This window comes from Hippocampus guttulatus, chromosome 15, assembly GCF_054856545.1.
Source record: "Hippocampus guttulatus isolate MCC_2025c chromosome 15, RoL_Hgut_1.0, whole genome shotgun sequence".
Lineage (NCBI taxonomy): Eukaryota > Metazoa > Chordata > Actinopteri > Syngnathiformes > Syngnathidae > Hippocampus > Hippocampus guttulatus.
Genome location: NC_141275.1, coordinates 11,838,167 through 11,857,845, shown reverse-complemented (window position 1 = coordinate 11,857,845; position 19,679 = coordinate 11,838,167). Strand labels below are relative to the sequence as shown.

The 19,679-nt window shown below is 45.4% G+C and overlaps 1 protein-coding gene across 2 annotated transcripts; it reads right to left on the bottom strand.

Moving 5' to 3' along the window:
- Positions 1-2,568: 2,568 nt before the first annotated feature.
- Positions 2,569-19,379, bottom strand: LOC147193883 (uncharacterized). Of its 2 annotated transcripts, none has more exons than XM_086131470.1 (8): positions 19,267-19,379; positions 17,238-17,699; positions 11,866-12,010; positions 11,673-11,772; positions 10,272-10,310; positions 10,128-10,178; positions 8,463-8,670; positions 2,569-3,436 (listed from the first exon to the last, which is right to left on the bottom strand). In XM_086131470.1, the coding sequence occupies exons 2-8, from the start codon at positions 17,407-17,409 to the stop codon at positions 3,213-3,215; spliced, it is 939 nt and encodes a 312-aa protein (XP_085987596.1). In that variant the 5' UTR covers positions 17,410-17,699; positions 19,267-19,379; the 3' UTR covers positions 2,569-3,212. The 2 variants fall into 2 exon arrangements, with proteins under 2 accessions (XP_085987596.1, XP_085987595.1); XM_086131469.1 differs by lacking the exon at positions 19,267-19,379 and adding an exon at positions 18,239-18,376.
- Positions 19,380-19,679: the final 300 nt, after the last annotated feature.

Here is a 19,679-nt window from a genome sequence, read left to right as displayed (position 1 = left end):
TGCCGGGGAGACGGAGGTCACATGAGAAGAGCGACCCTCGCGCCGGGGCGCTTTGCGCTCGGGCGACATTCCCGAGGATTAGAGTCACGATGTTGTGTAAATGTGAGACGCCGCCCTTGGCAAAAGACAAATATAGTTAAACTTAATGGGGCCAGGATGCGGATGGAGCCTCGTAGGAAAGTCGGGAGCGAAACGCGCCTTGCATGAGTATGTGGGAGCGTGGGCGCGCTTGCGAATGTGTGTGTTGACGCCGGCCCTGGTGAGCGTGGAGTTAATGCGGGGGGGGGGGGGGGGGTAGCTGTGGCAGTCCTCCTGCCCCTCAGCCAGATTAATCATGCAGGAGAGACACAGCAGGGCCCCCGTTCGTTCCGCCTCGGGGTGAAGCTGTGCCCGCATACTCTCCGTATCACATGGCCCTTGCCCCCAGGGGCGAAGTGGGGCGGGCGGGGGATGGGGTGCGGTGGGGGTTATTGACGGTGTGCTGGAACGCCACAGCACGCAGCGAGGCTTTTATTTCTTTTCACCACGCTTGCTTTTTTTTTTATCCCCTCTCTCATCCTTCGCTTTCTTCTCTTCCCTTCATTCGCCCATCTGTGAGTGTGAAGAAAAAAAAAATGGAGAAACAGACGTTCGTCTCCCCTGCAAGGAGACAACAACAGCGTCCTTTTCTATCTTTTTTTTAATCTCCCTCCGGAGGGCCCTGACGACAGCAGGGGCCTGGCGCGGTGTGCGATGAAGAGGGCTAGTGTGTCGGGGTGGAGGGGAGGGCTGCCGAGGGACCGGCCACAGATATCTCCTGGAAACAAGTCCACGACGTCTCCGCACGTCAGAGAACAGCCGCGGCCATTGTTTGGCTTTTTTTTTGGGGGGGGGGGGGGGCGACAGACGCGGCGGCTCGGTTACTTGAGCACTTTTCCAATAGTGCTACGTGACTGTGGAGGAACGTGATGTGTGCCGCTAGAAAATGAGGCTTAATCTATTGGTTGAGGCAGGGATGGGCAACTGGCAAGGAAAAAAGAAATTGCACAGGATGTCACTACGTATCCGGTGACGAGACAAAAATGCACATTTCCAAACAATGACATTTTAACAACGTCGTATTCAATGGTCAGCGTCGGTCCATACATTTCGTGAGGTTCACATGAATTCACGGCCACTAAATTCAACAGCAGACGCTGGTACTGACGTCATGGGCCGCGGCATCAATTTGCCAACAACATGAGGTCGGAAGACAAGGCGCACATTTCCAAGAAAGAGCACAGCGCTAACAAAGCATGAAGGCATGGATTTGTAAATTCAATTCCGTTTTACACAAGTCCTGTGTAAGCATCCGGGTCATCGCGTTGGGAGTTCAGAGAAGCGTTATGACACGGTGTTTATACAGACATGCATAATTTATGTGAAATTGAATGTAAATACATTGCGGCATATCGCAGCAAATTAATTGCAGACGATAAGGCTGCGTGACAAATCATAGCCTAAATGTCCAGATAGCATACTGTACAAATATGGCTTCAAGCGGTTGTGAGCAGCAGGTATGACATCAGAGCAATTTGATTGGATGATTCGCTGCCATGACATCATTGCTTTGGCATTCATGATGATTTTGACTGGTGATTGCTCTGCTAAATTTTGCAGGTGAGTTGGATGGAGCCTATCCAAGTTGACTTTGAGCAAGAGGGTGAGGTACACCCTGAATCGCTGGCCAATCAAACACGAAGCTCATATAGACAAACAACAATTCGCATTCAACATTTTCACCTGCGGAGAATTTGGTGAATTTTCGGTGAACCTAAGAAAAAACCCCAACAACAACATGTTTTTGGAATGTGGGAGGAATCCAAAGTACTTGGGGAAAAAAAAATCCCACGCAAGCGTTGGGAGAATATGCAAACACCACACACCTGTTGACTGTGAGAATGCAGATGTGCAAACCACTAACTGCTAACCACCGTGCGGCAAGATTAAAAATAATGGAGAAAACATCTTCTTTGTCCTAAAAACAAACCCCATCCAGCATTTTGCTTTTGGTTGCATTGAATCACGACATATTTAACGCCGGAAAGTAGTGGATGGAATCATTTCTGCTATAAAGGGGCTTCCTTTGACGGCCATATTATTGGTGCGAGTCAACAGACTTGAAGGACAAGACTTCACAAATCTTGTCTGTTAGTGTATATACGTTTGAAAATTTGTATTTTCAAGATAGTTTGCCATCTGTTTGGTTCGTGGAAGAAAAGTTTGATTGTGTGTACGTGTGTGTGTGTGTGTGTGTGTGTGTGTGTAGCGCATGCAAACCTGGTAGCCTACAAGTCTTTTGGAGTGATATCCAAAGATGAGTAGACTGGTCAACAACAACTTTTAATCGGAGATGGTTTACGTGTCCCTAAATATATTTCATCCACACTGATTTAAAAAAATGATTTTACTCACCCCCCCCCCCCCCCACCCCCCACCCCCCCTTCCCCAGCACATCGCGTTTTTGGGATATTTTAATTGTCTGCTTTTCCTCATCATTCATTCCGGAGTCTTTTTTTTCACCCTCAAATAAGGAATGCCTGCAGATCGTTTGAATTTTAAATACATCCATTTATTGTCTTTTTGATTCAACCACACAAGTTTGCCATCCGATGCGCCTCATCATCATACAAAATGTAAAAAAAAAGTCCGTTATATATCACTGTCCCTATAGAATTTTTTAAAAAATGTGTGTAAAAAAAACCCCCCCACACTGTACAAATTTTAGTATAGTACTGAGATGTAACACTGAGCAGAGTCGGATCACTTGGTAATGACCACCAAACCTGCCAGGGTTTGAGCCAATAGGAAGGGGTAGGAATTTTTGGCACTGTCATTGGTCCTCAACAGGCTGCGCTGAGGCAAGGCGGTCATGTGACATGCCACAATAACGCTCACTGAGGCGACTCTATTAAAGCAAGGGTCCCTAAGTACCTTATTCCCCCTCACAGGATAAGATAAAAAAGAATACCACACGTGATCTAATGCAAACTGTATCACAACGCAATGCGACAGCCGCATCAGACAAGTAACGAGCGCATTACGTTCAAGCATTTCCATGTTTGTGCTTTGGTAATGACCGCAATGTAACAAGAGTCTCCATTGGTCGAGTTGCCTTCCCTCTGACTACTCCGCAAGGTCCGTCATTGTCCAGTGTGGCTTCTCTTTGAGATGCTTTGGGTCAGCGTTGCGGATTACCTGACAGAAGAAGTGGTGGCGACGCACAAGTGGCTCGGCTTGGTCGGAAGTGGAGGCTTGACGCCGCGCAGGGGGGCATTCGGGGCGGTCGGACCGCCGCTATCGACGCTGAAGGTTTTCATCAACTGCGCCACTCGGCTGCGTCCGGCATTGGGCGGCGCGCCGGCCGATGAGACCACCTTGACCGAGGACGCCCTGCCAGACGCTTCCGTTGCAGCGCCTGAAAAACAGAACAATATTTGTTTTAGAAGGAGCTTCTGCCATAATGACGAGCATTGCGGTGTGGAGTAGTCCCATCGTTGTGCTACAACATGTCAGGCAGCACTGACATCGACTGGGAAAGAGGTATGCGAAATTAAGAGTGAGAGGAAGAGGCAGAGAAGGTCCCATACTAAGCTCCCGGGTGTGTCCACACAGAAAAGAGAGAATAAATACCTGCGGATATTTTTGTAAGCCCTTTTAAAATGATATAACATCAATGCTAATTTCCGTTAGCCCGCTTATGGTGTTCGGCATAATGTTAGCATTAAGCTAGCGGACTGTAAATTATATCGTTGGGACAAACATTTTGGAGTTTAAATATACAATGTTCAACTCTTGGTTGCTTTATGGGTGAATTTGACTACTTTGCTGTGTTTTCATTCTTTTTTGGATTTCAGTGAGCAAGAATTGCGACGATTGGACTTTTTCCAGATATCGAAAACTAGTCGTGGTTTTATGACATAGACACTGTCACAACCACATAAGGACCACCACATATCGCAGGCATAACTTTTTGTTTTTACTTTCATGGCGTGATGCTAATGTCATTTTCCCACACTTTCTCCCGCCCAGAACACCGTAGGGAGTATGATGGTGTCAGAAAAGGTGAAAATAAGTTGTAAAAAATATATTTTAGGAAAAGCAGAACACAACGCAAGCCTTCCACGATTGTTATGAAAGCTAGAATTCTTTCAGCGACTCGTTATATCATTTCCTCTTTCCAAATACTACGCGCATGGATCTTTCTTCAGTCCCTTGTATTTTTTTTTTTTTTTTTGGTTTCCTTTTTTTCCTTTCCGCTTGTCTTTATCCCACTCCGGCCGAGCAGAGGTCATCCTCCGCGAAAGTGCAGCGGGGACACAGCTGGCCGTAGTTTGTCGACGTGCGCTCGTTGAGGTAGCGTGTTTGAGAGAGGATGTAATTGAGGGAGGAATGGAGGGAACGGGCTCAAGAGAGGGGAGAGCAGGGAGGCAATGGAGAGCAGACAGACGCTGCTCAGACACCAGAAGGCTTGAGGAGCCACATATTTTTAGCGTCATCCCCGGGGGACGCAGATATGTGAGAGCGCGCCGGCGCGTGCGTGCCTGCTCCGGGTGCACGAGCAGCCTCCACGCACACAAAATGGAGCGACAAGCATGCGTCTCCCGTCGGTAGGGGATTTGAGGAGACACATTCTCACGCCACACAACGACGACGCCGCCGAGCCGGGCTCAGGCGAGCCCTCCCACCCCCGCCACCCCCTCACCGCCAATTCGCTCAGGCGTGCCACCAATCTCCACGCACACGCACGCCAAAACCACACAGGCACTCTTCTGGCTTTTTCTTTGAAAATTGAACACACAAAAGGTTGCGTGATTGTTTATTGTTGTTTAAGCTTTACCTTCGTTGCTTTGCGCGCCTCCCCGCCTTAGTCTGACCTCTGACCTCACTCCCCCCCAGTTCCTGTGTTAATGTCCTCTCGCCCGCGCCGCATGGGCCTGCCCTGATTGTCTCGTTGTGTTGTGCAGTCACCACGGAAACCTTGGGCAGGCTCCAGCAATTGAGGCTGACACACATTCAGGCACGCACCGCACAAGGCGGACGCACACGCGGATATGCACACACACACACACACTGAGTGGCGGTCAGAGTGTGTTTTCTGTGCTCGGAGCCTTGGTGCAGGTCTGAGTGGAATACTTAAACACCGAGGCAGACAGCAAGAAGGAGTTTGTGGGGGGGGGGGGGTTGCGTCAAGTAAGGTGACAAAATAATTCAAAAACAACACACTCAGTATGCAGTATTCTTGACTGGAGTCATCTGACGAACAAATAAGGAAAACAAAAAACAAAAACAGGCCTACCAACTGTCAAATGCTTTGATTGACAAATCGCCCAATTTAGATCTCTCCCTCCTTTGTGCGTCGGGGGACAAGGGGATGGTGGCGAGTGGGTGAGGGTGGTGGGCATGCTGGAGGCGTCGGGCTATAGCGCCACTGACCAGACTGGCGCTGAAATTAAAGACCAATCTATCTCTTTAAAGACCCGTCGTCAAGAGAGCTAGCGGGAGCGAGGAAGAGAGGAAGGAGGTGGGAGGTGGGGGGAGGCAGAAGTGGGGCAGAGGGCAGAATTCCCGAGCAGCACGTCTGTGGACAGAAGGGCAGGGCGTGTGTGTGTGTGTGCGTGTGTGTGCGTGCACGCCACTGGGGCCCCTGTCACTTATCAGCACGGGGCTGAGCGTCGCCCGGGGCTCGAGTCGGGAAGCGGCGCAGGAATGTGCGTCCTTCCCTCTGAAGGTGAGGAGAGAAGAGAGGAAAGCCGACCCGGCTGACAGAGAAAGGAGGGGGTTCTAAACACCACGCGCGCACACATGCGCTCAAATGCACGCACATACACGAACGGTACACAAACAGTAGCCGCTACAGATGCTCCGCATCTTGCAAAACGGATTATTTTAAGCAAACGCTAACATGCGGCAGATTGACGAACGTTAACATGGCGGCGCCGCTAATCGTAAGCCTGCTCTGGGAAATGGTTATACAAGTGTAAAAAGAAGACGGATAGCAGCTACTGTACTTTCAAAAGGCGCATCGTGTCGCCTTGATATACGTCAATTTCAAGATGTCAAACTAAACATCAAACAAAGAGAAGTTACACTTTTGTTTACACTTAGCACCGGATAGGAGGCAAGCCAAGAGGATGACTTAGCCGTTATTTACTTGGGTGTTTCCAATCACCTTGTGTCATAGAGTTTATTTTGTCCCTGCGGACGGTGCTTACAAGTGCTCTTCCTTTGTCCCAAGCATCTTTTGACACTCGCGGCTCACGTGACAGGTCACACTTCCTGCCGCAGGCAAACAGGAATGGTTGTCACGACCCGCATGCAAACACAAACAGCTGAGGCATTGAGCGTTGCCGGCCACCTCTTCCCCTCGGAACGAGCTTCCTGCCATTGTCAAGGACACTCGCACTCGCTCAGTATTCCCTGTCCGGAGTATCGGGCTCCGCGTACGGACGCGTGTCAACTACCTCCAACCTGCAGCTGTTCTTCTCCACTTTTGTTTTTCGGTGAGCGCCTCGAAATGCGGGTCCGCTCCAGGCACATTTTTTAATAGTCATCTTTCGTCTTGTACCAGGAGTTGTCCTGAGTTCTGCCAATATCCAACAACTCGTTTTCATCAAATGTGTTTTTTGTTTGTGAGTTTTTTTTTTATAAATAATATCATTTTCCCAGCAATTGTTATTGTGTCTTTTTTGTCACAGCTGACTTTGGGACACACTTGCAAAGCCACGCCACTGTGAATAACTGCCAGTTTCTCTTAGCTATTCCATTACGTCTGATGTCGAGAGGAAAAAAAAAATAGAGATGACTGTGATGCAGGGAGGGCATTCTTCCAGCAGAGGGATCGTAAGGAAACAGGCTCCCTCTCCAACTGGACTTTTCCCTCGACAGTGTCATTGTTTTCCCACTTGGTGGTGCTAATTTCAAACTGACAAGCAGAATTATTTGGGGGATGAGTCTTGCCTGGAGTGGAGAGAATTTGCTGCTGCTCATACAGAAAGTCTGCAAAAGGAACTGTCAAGTCTGTTCGCCAGCCAATCACAAGGCACACATATCCAAACAATCACACACTTACATTTACCCCTATAGACTATGAAATCTTTTTTTGACACTATTTTCTGCTATTTATTGTGGGAATGGGGAAAAAAGGAAGCATGTGGTCAGTTAGCACTTTGATGTCGTCCCTTCTTACAGCCACTAGGGGGAACACATGCATGGGAGCTCGGCGCTGCGGTTACATTACCGTAATTAAAACGCCTCAAAAGTACTCAATTCACTTTAACTTTTCAGTGATGACTTTTCTCAGCATTCACACGCAAATCCCAGCGCAAGTACAATTTCTAGTGGTAAATCTAAACGTACAAGCCATGAATACAAATACCCTAAAAAAAGCGTGCTAGGAAATATGACAAATCACAAGTTGCATTGGCTTTTTCCAGCCTCCAGGCAAGTCTGGTTTGACTTTGCCACTCCATAAAGATTCTGGGAGGCTGAGGTACTATTTGGCCGGAACATAAGCTGGAAAAAAAGGAAATAAATCCTTCTCCAGCTGCATTATGGCGAACCTTTGCGTAGGCGGCTCCCGCTCAACGCTTCCAATTGGAGCCATGTTGTTGCTTCGGTGGAGACGCAGTGACGTCAGCTTTCTGTGTTTTCAGTCTTTCGCCACTGTGCGACGTCCAATTACAAATGGAATGAAACTCCACTGTGGCAGACATGTTGGAAAATGTGTCCTGGATAGTCCCAGTTCAGGATTTTCGTTTTTAAACTCAGTATTAATACCTCATATTTTATCCTCTTGTGATTAGAGAACAATGTAGACTTTATAGGGGAAGAAATATATTTGGCAACTTAAATTTGAGCATAAATGGCAGCCACAGGCCTCGCTGCAAATCACTTATCCCAGCAAAGAAAGGGAATAGTAAGAATGAAAAATGATATGATGAAATATAACAAAGAAAATATACTATACCTGATTAACACAATTATAAAGCATATAGATAGATAATGTAAACATTGGATAGTTGAACACAGCAAATACAATAATACTCAGATGCACGTATTCCTTATCCTCTGCAAAAAAAAAATCCCCGGACTGATATTACTATGACAAACTCTAGTTGCGGATCTTTGTGTTTGTATGACTGAATCATACTGCCCCACAGTGGCCAAGTCGCACAAGCCAGCGGCTGCAATTAATCATGTTGCACAAACCCTTGAATCACTTACATTCTATTTGATTACGGTAATTTATTTTGGCATGTTTATACAAGTCGAGCATTTTCAACCTTTTTAGTGGTGACAGATAATTTGAGACACAAGCGGGCTCCTGGCCCATCCGATATTATGATTCAATATCTGAAGGGTCATTGCGGGGCCTTGGGAGCCCCGTCAGTGCTCATAACCTTGACCTTCATGTCCTTTCCCATGACGCAATGCTCACTCACCTTTGCTTTGCCGTGACTCCTCAATCTTCTCAAAGTCGCGTGACTGCAAGTGCACGTTGGAAGCTGCCGTCGTCAGAGAGGGCGCCGCGCCGGCCTGCCTCAGATTTGCGACCTCGGGTCTCGCGTTGACGGGTCCCGGCGCCGCGCTGGCGGTGGCGGGCCTCACGATGACAGCGTTGCTTCTCCTGGGAAGCCTGCGCTTCTCTTCCTTAAGAGGGAGGGGGAAAATATTTAATGTTAGGAGGAAGACAACAAGTGTAGACAGGTAAATCATGTACAGTTGAATCACTGCCACTGTGATGACTCATCCAACTGCCCTTCTCTACAGTAACGAAGGACACAAACAGCCCGATGACCACTAATTAAGGCTTTAATTATGTGCGCGAGGAAAAGGATGAGGCGCCTTGGAAATCAAGCCGGCGCGCTAATCTTTCACGCTGATCTTGCGCCAGTTTAATCAACAATTTTGCTTCCTCGCCTCTTAATCAGATGGACAAACCTACAGAAAGCTCTGCAGCTGCAGCAGTCAACCCACTTCTTTTTTCCGGCAAGAACTAATAATTCTGCAGCGGAACCTCCAGATTTGAACGAAATAAAGGTTGTGAAAAAATTTGTGAGCGAGGCTTCACAGGTCAGTCACACACAAAAAAGTCCATTTTTCGTCTCGCGTGACATGTCAGAAAATCTCATGAAACTCGGCTGAGTGAGCATCTAAAGCCGAGGGGTTAAATTGAAAGCCTACTCCAATTTTTGCTTGACTTCTGTTCGAACTAGCCATGAAAAAAAACAACTTTAAACTTGCACGATATTACACCGAGTGACACATCGAGATGCCAAAAGATGGCACCTCATACTTTTATTGCTCTTGCCTGAGCAGAAAAAAAAGTGAATACTGGAAGTCAGGTTTAAGAATAAAACGTGCCAAAGAGTGAATGAGTGGGTCTTCACTGCATCTATTTCAGTTGCTTCTTATGGGAACCATTTTAAGAGGCCAATCAGCATTTTGGAGTTAAACGTTCTGGGGGGGGGGAAGATGTTCGCCAAACTATTCTAAAGTGTCCGTACTAAATGCATCAGCATGGCTTGAGGAACAAATGAAGGAGAACAGAGATTTCGACTCGCCCTAAAAACCACTGGAGACATTCCCGCCATCCCATCCATCTGCGAGTGACGCGTCCCACTAATTCCCCGATCAAGTTCATCAACCATCTGTTCTTGGGCGGCCCAAATATCCCGCCTCGCCTCTTCTCCTTCAGCTTCTTCTGCCTCTGTGTGTGTGTGCGTGCGTGCGTGCGTGTATGTGTCACCTGCACGCGTGCAGCATTAAAAAGTGAGGCAGCGAAAAGTCATGTTCCCCAGGCTTGGAGGTGCAGTCGAGTTCAGCTGTTCCAAATGCAGAAAGCTATGCAGCGCTCTCGGTAGAGCCCGGCGCGTGAAAAGTGGAGTGCCGGGAGAAAGGTGATATGCAAAGACGTGTCGAGTGAAAGGACCACAAGCTCAACCACAGCTTCCTGTTATTGGCAAGGAAGTGAAAACGATCTGATAAGAAAGACCCCATTAAAGTATTCTTTTAAAATCAATTCCAAGCATAGATAATAAATAATCATAAACTATTCCAGTACATCTTAAGCGCTTTAAACTGTGTGCATTTATCCCTCCAAATACCTTGTGTGCAGTTGCAGACGCGGATGCTGGTGAATGCTCACTCACTGACACCTGTGGGTGCAACAAAGACATTACACGAGGGTTGCGCATGACGTAATTCAAGCACCGGACACACAAAGACATCAGGGCAATATGGCAACTCACCGCAAGGGGGTGTAAAGTGCTCGCCTCCTCACATTTGGCCTAGTGGGAAGACACAAAACACTTCATTTCATAAGAGTGTATTCAAAAAGAAACTGAGAATGCTTTTCGGGCGAGGACTCTTCAGTGGCCTCATCCACTACTGAAAACCACGACTACCATGTTACAAAATAAAATACAAAAAACGCAAAGAATGAATACAAGAATCATAGTTATATCACTTCAATTCCGTACCTCGACTCTACATTATTGCAGCTCACAATCAACATGTATCTTATAGCATGACCAAAACCATCCTCTTTTGCTCGCGAAGTAGCCAAAGAGATCGCTAGTTTTTGCTGCTCTGGGAGTGGCCTATAAAAATACTTTTACAAGTTGAAAAAGGCAGCCAGCTGACTTATCCTCACAAGTTTTTCTGGAATAAGTCACCCTGAAACTGTACTTTCAATAATACCCGACATTCATCCTCTCCTGCAGTCAACTGCGTGTAATTAAGAATCGCATTGTCTCAAGCAGCTTTGAGCAACAGAAAATGGCGACATCACTCTTTGCCTTTGTGAAGTTCAAAAGAGTGTTGACTGTTAAATCTGACTGGTTTAAAAAAAAAGAAAAAAGAAAAGCGACTATAATCAACAGTGTAAGTGTCGACACAGCACGGGAGATTCTGAAGGCCTTTGGCAAATTTACATGGTAACATAAAAAAGCTGAAATCTGATTGGACCAAAAAACCCCCCCCCCACAAATTACTGAAAGCTGCCTCGCCAAGACAGATGTGAAATGAAGATAATAGACTGTTGGAAATTCATGAACGGAACTCATTTACGTTGTAAAGTCCTGACCGCATAGCGACGTACAAATAGTATGCTATGTAGTCGATATTGAAAAGAAAAGCCTTTTTTTAAGTGTGCTGCTTGGCTACATGCACAGGTTGCGGTGTCAACACTTTTTTTTGTGCCAGACGAGAAGGTGAAAAGAGAACCCACACCAGCGCCTACACCAACTTAAAATTAGCAGCTGTGCAAAAAGCACACCCTAAAGTATTACAGGGCCATGTGCTTATTTTAACCGAAAAGAGTGCCTTTTAAGTCAATAGGAGGTTCTTCCTACTTGTAGCCAGGGCTAAATGGCTGCTCCCTAGGAGTCAATCTATACTTTGCACATGATGTCACAGAGATAAAAATGGCATGATGGAGGTTTTGCACTGGGCGGAAATCTGGACCTGATGGAAGCAGATGTGATTTTTCCATGTCAACATTATGTTTGGAGCAGCGGACACAGAACATATGTGTGTTTATTTTCAGTTTGAGCCAAAGTTGGTTCATTTCCAGGGCATGAGTGCCAAAGAAACACGCATTCCTTTGACCTTTTGCTTCGAGGGCCACGGTTACTTCATTCTTAACATACCTTCAAATTCAAGGATATTTCAGGTTGCGTCGGAGAAGGAAGGTTTTCTCTCTCGGCCGTGACGTCGGCGTTTACTCTGCTCTTTAAAATGGTTTGATTGCTGCAACAGACACGTTTGACAATGAAAATTTGGCTTCAACGTTGCCACGAGTGTAACAGTTAAATACACAGACGCTGTAAATAAGTATATTACACTGCGTTGTTGGGCGGACAGGGGGCCCTCTTTTCTCCCAATCCTGAGCAGATGAATTTGGAACTCAACTCGTCCATCTCCCCAATGACCAGGACGGCCACGTCTCCATCGCGACCCAGCAGCCAGCTCACATTCTTGCCGTTGGCTGTGAGGAAATAACACAACAGCGTATTATCTCTCGATAATCACGGATTTTCACATTTGGGTCTGAAATGGCTTCCCTGCAATCGGGTTCACTGCACTTGCAAATTTACAGGCATACACTTTTTTTTTACGGTTTGGGATGGGAACTGTATTCCACGTTGCCGCAGTATGACACAGGGAAATGAATTATAGCTGACAATGTGCCTCAACGGTTGTAGGATTGGATGTTCTAAGACGGGGCGAATGACTTTTTTTGCCCATTTCATTTTTAGAAGTAACAGATGGATCTGGTCATATCGAGGTACATTAAAATGAATCGTGTGTGAATAAAATTGTTCATTTTATTTCAATTTTTCCATGTCAACGTTATGTTTGGAACAGCGATAATCATGTAATCAAATGAATACGATGGTTTTAAAATTTTATTAATACTGTTTATTTCCAACACATCGATTAATTATTTAACTCATTCACTCCCAAAGACGTTTTTAAACGTCTTTTCAGACTTGGTCTAGAATTGGCTGGTACTGAATGAGTTAATTGGATAAATGAATTACCACATCATAATGATTAGATTTTAGGAACATTTGAATTTATGCAAACAAATATTCCAGGGCATATCATGCGAACGCTCAGCGTCAGATATGACATCATTTCAAGCATGTCTCGGCTTCTTTTAATCATAATAATCATCATAATGGAATTAAAACATCATATATTCCCCAAAATGTCTCCCACTCATTTGGTTTCCAACCATCAACAGAGACAAAGAGCCGCACTTGCTTTTGGCTGTTAGGCAATTGTGAAGCTCGGCGCTGACATAAGCGCCGTCGGGAGCGTGAGCGGTGAAGCAGCTGACGCAGGTACGACAGCGTTAAGTGTTGGTTGTCTTAGAATGAGTCGGCCGCGGTGAACTCGTTTTGCCAGCCGGCCCTGCGGAACACATTCCGGCTGGCCAGGAGCACTATGAAAACACAGTGGTCGGAAAACAAAGCTTGACAAACAAGACGCATACTAGTGTGACAGCTGCAAACTGACGCCTTTGTCAGGTGCAGGGCAGAAGCAGCATGGGAAATTCGGGCCTTGCTGTACATGACAACTGCAAGGGACTTGGCATCACGGTGACGCGTTTTTTCAAAACTTGTCGACAGTTGAGATCTGAAGCAATCCTGTCGAAAAGCTTTAGTGCAAATGCGTTTGGTCAAATACAAACAATCTCTTGTTTGAGCCCAAAATATTTTTTTCTTCACATGAATTAGTGGGACTAATGTTGGGCACCAACATGCAGTTTTTCGGGGTCACACTCTTGACCCGCTCCCTGTAAAACTCAGGCGCTTCCAATCTTAGGACCCTCCATTCTAAACATTAACTTTGGAACTGCACATGCAGCTTTTAAGACAGCCACGGTTAGATGGCGATGGTGTCATGCGGTTAATTAGATTAATGCTGCAAGAGAAATTGAAAGTAAAAAAAAAAAAAAGCGTATCAGATAGCAATACAAAGTAGAATAGCGTTAGCCAAGTGACATGAGTAATGCACATTAAGTGTTCAGCAGAAATGCCTTCTTGTTTTCTTTTCACAGCCGGCAAGTTTAAAAGCACGGTATGGACATCTCCAGCACGTACGTGGAAAAGCAACGACTCGAATCTACTGCGCGAGGAGCAAAGGTTGTGGCTCTCAGTCGCTTGGAGGGTAGCATCGCTCGCTAGCTTTGACTTTCTCTTTCGGAGGATCAACTAATAAAATGTGAGTTCAAATAGAAAAAAAAAATGACACTTTGAAAATGATATCGTGAAATCCCAGCTTCGGGTAATTTGGTAGTTAACATAATGACACACGGACTACCGGTATGTCAACTTCCACAAGGCTTTGTAGACAATGGATTGTTGGTTAATTTAGTGCCAAAAATGACAGAGGCAATTTTCCACTATACGATGGGCACACGGGCCAAGGAAGAGCCCAATCATTTTAGCACCGATCTGAACCAAAGTATTTTTGCTGAGCACTGCAGTCTTTTTCAGATATTGTCTGTCACCCCCCCCCCCCCCCCATGAACCAGGAAGTAGCCAGCTAAACTAAAAGACTGACAAACACACACCAATACAGCGTTCCTCTCATTTTTTTTCTCACCGAGGTCCACTTTTGTCTTGTTTTTTTTTTTTTTTCCCCAATGTGCTTGTGGATCATGTAGCTAACGCACAAAAGCCAAACATGGCCTGCCCACTGGAGTTCACAAGTCCCATGACCAGAAAGGCAGCATGAGACCGTAAGCTTCCCCATGCGCATATCAATGAAGGGGACAAGACGAAGCAGAATTCGGTCTTTTGTGTTTCAAACACATACTTTTCCTGTCCACTTCCTGTTTTGCCCCCCCGCTGCAAATTGTTTCGCGGCTTGCCTCGACTTCCTGCTTTACCCGAGAGAGACGAACCGTCCACCATTTTCACAAATTAGGAGCAGAGTAGAGCTTCATGATATGTGCCTGGAGTTTTCATCCGGCCTGTTGAGAACAGCGTTGCTCATTCGAGACAACCAGAAAGCGCGGCCTTCTTCCTCACTGCGCTCAGGCTGATAAATAGGAAGTGCTTTGTGATTAGCCCCAAAGTGAGAGCTCACATTACTTTATCAGTCACAGTTCATGCACTCGTTTCACACTTGAACCAAATGCATCACGTGTCCTAAACTCTCCTACGCTTTTTTTTTCTTGGGGGGGGGGGGGGGGGGTCATGATCAAGCGTCACTCCGCACCACATATTTTCCTCCAGCAGAAAGAAAATGCAGACGGGTGAGATTCTGCAGTGTGTCGAACCAGTTTGAGAGCACGTCATCGAGCCTCGTGAGTTGTAGCCTGCTTACGCCACGATATTGCATGTGTCCACAGAAAAGAAGAAAAGAACCACAGGTGACTTCATCCACGATGCTTGTGGGGATTTTTGTGGTCTTTTTTTTTTTTCCTCCTGTCGACATTTTCCCACCACCTATGATTTCTCAATGTGTCGAAGGGTACAACTTGACTAATATGGAAAAAAGCTTGTCGTATTGTATTGAGTGGTTAGAGTCGCTTGTCGATAATAATCCACGGTGACTGACTTCAAAAAGGATCTTCATGTTTTTGTAACAGAGCCTTGAGCAATGCATGTTTTGTACACACGAGCCAGCGTGAAGATTTTGAACAACCGCACAACCCGATGAGAACTTACACAGGAGGTGTATCAAAAAGTTAGCATTTTCCAAAATAATACAACAACAAAAACGCAGTAAGACCATGTGATTTCTTTTAGCCAATCACAGTTGTTTGCCAACCTCTTGTCTTCTTTGGAGTTATTAGTTAGGATGGGCTGGTGATTTTTTTTGTATTCCTCATGTACAGCTGACGCTTCATCGCTAAGCAACCAACAAAACCCATTTCTTGTCCTGTTTCTTGCAAAGCAGCATGAACATAAAACCGCACTCCTTCCTTTCTCTTTGTTCATGTAGAATAGAAAAAGATGACCAAGAGAACGGGTCAAACAAGTGTCGGGTTTGGCAACCTTGGCTAATGGATGAAATATTTGGAGCAGATTAGTCATGATTAAAGAATCTTTAGAATGGGGGTATCCAATGTGGTGCCCATGGACACCAGGTAGCCCCCCACTCTTCCCCCGACACATGAGCAGCCTGCGGCCCTGTTCTAAAAATAGCTCAGGGGACACTTATTATTTACAAGGAATGTTGTAGGAGTGATGTCAAGACTGGCAGATATTTATTGAAATAAAATCTTGGTTATTGATTTTTATCAATGAATGCCAATAATTTCTCATTATAACACATCATCATAACTACAGCAAAACCGATTTTATTTTATTTTTTCTAGCCTGATGCTAATTCCGATTCCGATTCATCGACCGACTAATTAAAAAAAAAAGATAAGGAAATGCAAAATACAATGAATAGAATAACTTCTTCAACAATAAAGATATGACATACGGGCAGAATGTTGGACTGGTTTGAACACTTTTCCTATTTCAGAAGTGCGTATCATACTGGTAGCCCTTTGCGTTAATCAGTTGCCAAGAAGTAGCTCTCATTTTCAAAAAGCTTGGTGACCCCCGGCGTCATAGTCTGTCTTTAGCCGTCAATTATGTTGATGTCGACATAAGTGCAGTAGTCGGCACACAACTTTTTAAGTACCGTATCACCGCGGACGGAAACTGTAGTGTCAAAACGTGGCGTGATACGTTCAGATTGCAGTCTTTCCCCAAAAAATTTCCGCAAAAGTATGGTTCCCTTAACCAAGATGACGGTACTGCAAACTATAAACTTGTGTAAACGGTCTTACGTGGCTGCGTTTGAAACCGCTCACGCGCGTTTAATACAGAGCAGCTGGAGTTTGTCGGGCTCAAGTAAGTTTATCTGCGAAGAAACTTTAAACTGGCCAAATGGATTCGGGATAAACAACCATGCCTGAGTTGGCACGCAGCTGTTGAGATGACAGTGAGCGCTGCTTCGGCTTTAAAGCGCAACTTCCCAACCAATCGCTGTGACTCACGACATTATTGTGCTGTGAGAGTTCATCAGGTGTGCTGCGGGAAATGAGCCAGGTACACTTAAGTGGAAAATTATTATTGCGACAGATAGAACGATTTTTTTTCTCCCGAAGGGCTGATACCAATTCTGAGTGTTAGCAGTCAAGCTGGACGATGACAGAGATTGCTTGCAGTAAAACAGAAAATATTAAATATAGGAAAGTCCAACACTGAACTTGGTCTAAACACCTTAACGCATGTAATTTTTAAAAAGCTTTTCAGATTTGTGACACGTTTAAAGTTTTTGTTTAACTCTTAAAACAGGAGACGGCTTTGTCTTTAAATTCTTTCACCAAAGTGCAGTACGTTCCCGGGCTCAGCAGCATGTCTTGAAAGGTCATTGAAAAAGGCAGCAAATAGCTTCCGGAGGTTTTAGACATTCATTTTCCAGAATGTCAACAGAAGTGATACACCGAAAGCAAAAGCGCAGGGAATTCCCAGCATTTCACTTCAAAGCCGAAAGAACCCAGTTGGAAATTGACCACCTACAGGCAGCTGGATTAAAAGTAAATAAATAAAGGCTGATGCCAGCATACGTCAAAATACAGAGTATCGGCCCTGAGAATCAGCCTCGCCGATAAGCGGTTCATCCCCAATTATTTACAACAAATAGTGTACCACTGGAATGCAATAAAATTGAGGTCGTGGTTGAGTTTTTCTGACCTTTTTTGGGCTTTGTCCTCTCGCCTTCTCGCTCCAGCTTTTCTTCACGCTCTTTCCAGCGTCGTACCTGCTCCTGGCGCATCTTCAGAAACAGCGTCTTTTTCTGGTCCTCGTTGAGAGCCTCCAGCACATCGGGGTCGATGTACATGTCCTTCAGGATCTGCTGCAGCATTGTGGCGGCAGTTTTGGCAGCGGGTCCGTGTGGGGGGTTCCACCTGGTTGAGGAGGTGCAGGGAGGTAGTTTCTCCTTCCAGAGGTGGATAGTGGTGCTTTTAAAGTTTCATGCTCTCAAAACATCTTGATGTGCCAAAATCCTGAAGGATGCTCCTCTGGATGAACTTCACACAAGGCGAGCGATGATCCTCTCTCACTCATTTGAAGAAGACAGCATAAACTCGCTCTTGTTTGTGGATAGTTTCTCGCAAACGCTGCGACGTCAATTTCTTGTCATTGTCGGAGCATCTGTGCAAGAAAGAAAACGACAAGCCTTCTAAAACGTCTAATTCCAGTCAGTTACGAGAATCTAAATCCAAACTGACAGACTCAGCCCAGAATGGGAGGAGGCTTTTTTGGAATGGAACTGTTTCTGTCATCATCTTGAAAAAGAAAAAAAGAAAAAAAAACAACCCTTCCTTCTTTCCCTTCCCTAAACCGGGCTTCATTCACAACCAAACTCTCACGAGAAGCCACTTCTGATCGAGTATTGGCTTGGGGGAAAAAAAGGTGTAAGGAGCATGTCAGTTACTCTTGGCAAGTACATTGAATGGGATCAGTTCACCCCCTTAAATCACAGCAGGGAGGCAAACAATGGCTCCACACACACACACACACACACTTTGAGGGAAAGGAAGCTTGTCTCAAGACAGAGAACCGGCGGAGCCCAGATGGTGTCGAGTAAACCAGTTTGGTGTGCACACATGGAAACCCAGGAAAAGAGAACAAGAAAGCAGAAAGGAGCAAACAGAAAGAGGAGCTAAAATGGAGTTTGTTGAGGTACTCACAGTAAGATGTAAACAGCTGCTCCACAACAAGAGTACGCTAAGTAAGCGGAGAGTCAAGAGAGCCTCCTTGTCTTTGTGTATGACTCGGTTGATGACATCACAGCATTCCATGATGTCCCTCCCTCCCTCCTTTGTAACCGCCTCTCAACAGTCTCTTTCTCCCAAACTGTCTATCGCATTGTAACTATCTGTCTCACGTTCTCATCAACACATCAGTTATTGACGTCACGTTAAGAAACACTCAAGACAGAATTTTTGAAAAATACTAAACTTTACTACAAATGATATTATTATTAAACATGATTTTAAAAATGTACATATAATAATTTAAAATATGAAAACGCCGACTTTGAAATCCGTGCCCTCCCCATCACGTTTCAGAGTCTCTGACGTCATCGCTGCGGTTAGCTATGCGGTCTCCATGGTCCGGAAACGGTAAATTTGTACCCTCTCTTCCTGGCGTTCATGTTGTACCGTATACGTATGGTTAGAAAAGTAGAGACACTGGTGCACAATGCCCCAAACGCGATGTGCATAATATTAATCCATGCCGGTACGAACTTGTTTTGACTTACTTCCGCATTGGCGTGGGCGGGCGAATTGACGGTGTCTCAAAAGAGACACAAACTGCAGAAATAAAATTCAGAATTGTCTTTTGTCGCTTAGTATTTTGACGTGACGGCGGAAACGGAGCTTATCCCAAAGGACTTTCGGTGCAGAATGCAGCCTGGAGTGGTCGCACGGCACATATGGACAAACAATACAAAAGTATGCACAGTCACAAAGAATATTCACTTAATCCAACGTGCATCTTTTTGGAATGTGGAAGGAAGCTGGGGAACCCCAAAGAAAAATTACACAGGCACGTGGAGAAGTTGCAAACTTCACAAGGAAGGCCAGAGCCGAGATTTTGAACCACTAACCCTCTAAACTGTTCAGAAAATGTGCAAACCAGCCAGATAGTTTGCTGTGCGTGAATACTAGTGAAAATCAAAAAGGCAGTCGACGCATTCCTGAGTATTACTCACCTCAAAGACAATCTCACAAACATCATGGAAAATCCAGTATTTGCGTGTGAAGCAAGTAAGTTCTACACCCGTCTATACAATATTTTTAATCATGCTTGATTGGGTTCTGTTCCTCGTTTCATCGCTTAACAATTTTTTTAATGGGCGTTATTTATAGACAAACAGCGTCCTCTAGTGGCCAATGCAATAAACGCCGATTTGGATTACGTCATCCCATAAGACAAAGCATGCTGCTGAACATGTTGCAGGAGCAGTAACCACTCGGGGACATGGAAGTAGCGTTTCTTTTCATTCTAATGTGTTATTACAGAGACAGATATTAGCTCGCATCAATACAGCATCGCTTGTGTCACGCTGTATTGATCAAAGTGATCTCCTAAAAGGCCTTGCAAGTTGGTATTTGAGTAACAGAA

Coding starts and splice junctions, on each gene's coding strand:
- LOC147193883 (XM_086131470.1), bottom strand. CDS start 17,409: ATGCTGCAGCAGATCCTGAAGGACATGTACATCGACCCCGATGTGCTG. Junction 11,773..11,865: donor TGTCCGCCCAACAACGCAGT/GTAATATACTTA, acceptor TGTCTGTTGCAG/CAATCAAACCATTTTAAAGA. Junction 10,311..11,672: donor AAATATCCTTGAATTTGAAG/GTATGTTAAGAA, acceptor TCTTCCCACTAG/GCCAAATGTGAGGAGGCGAG.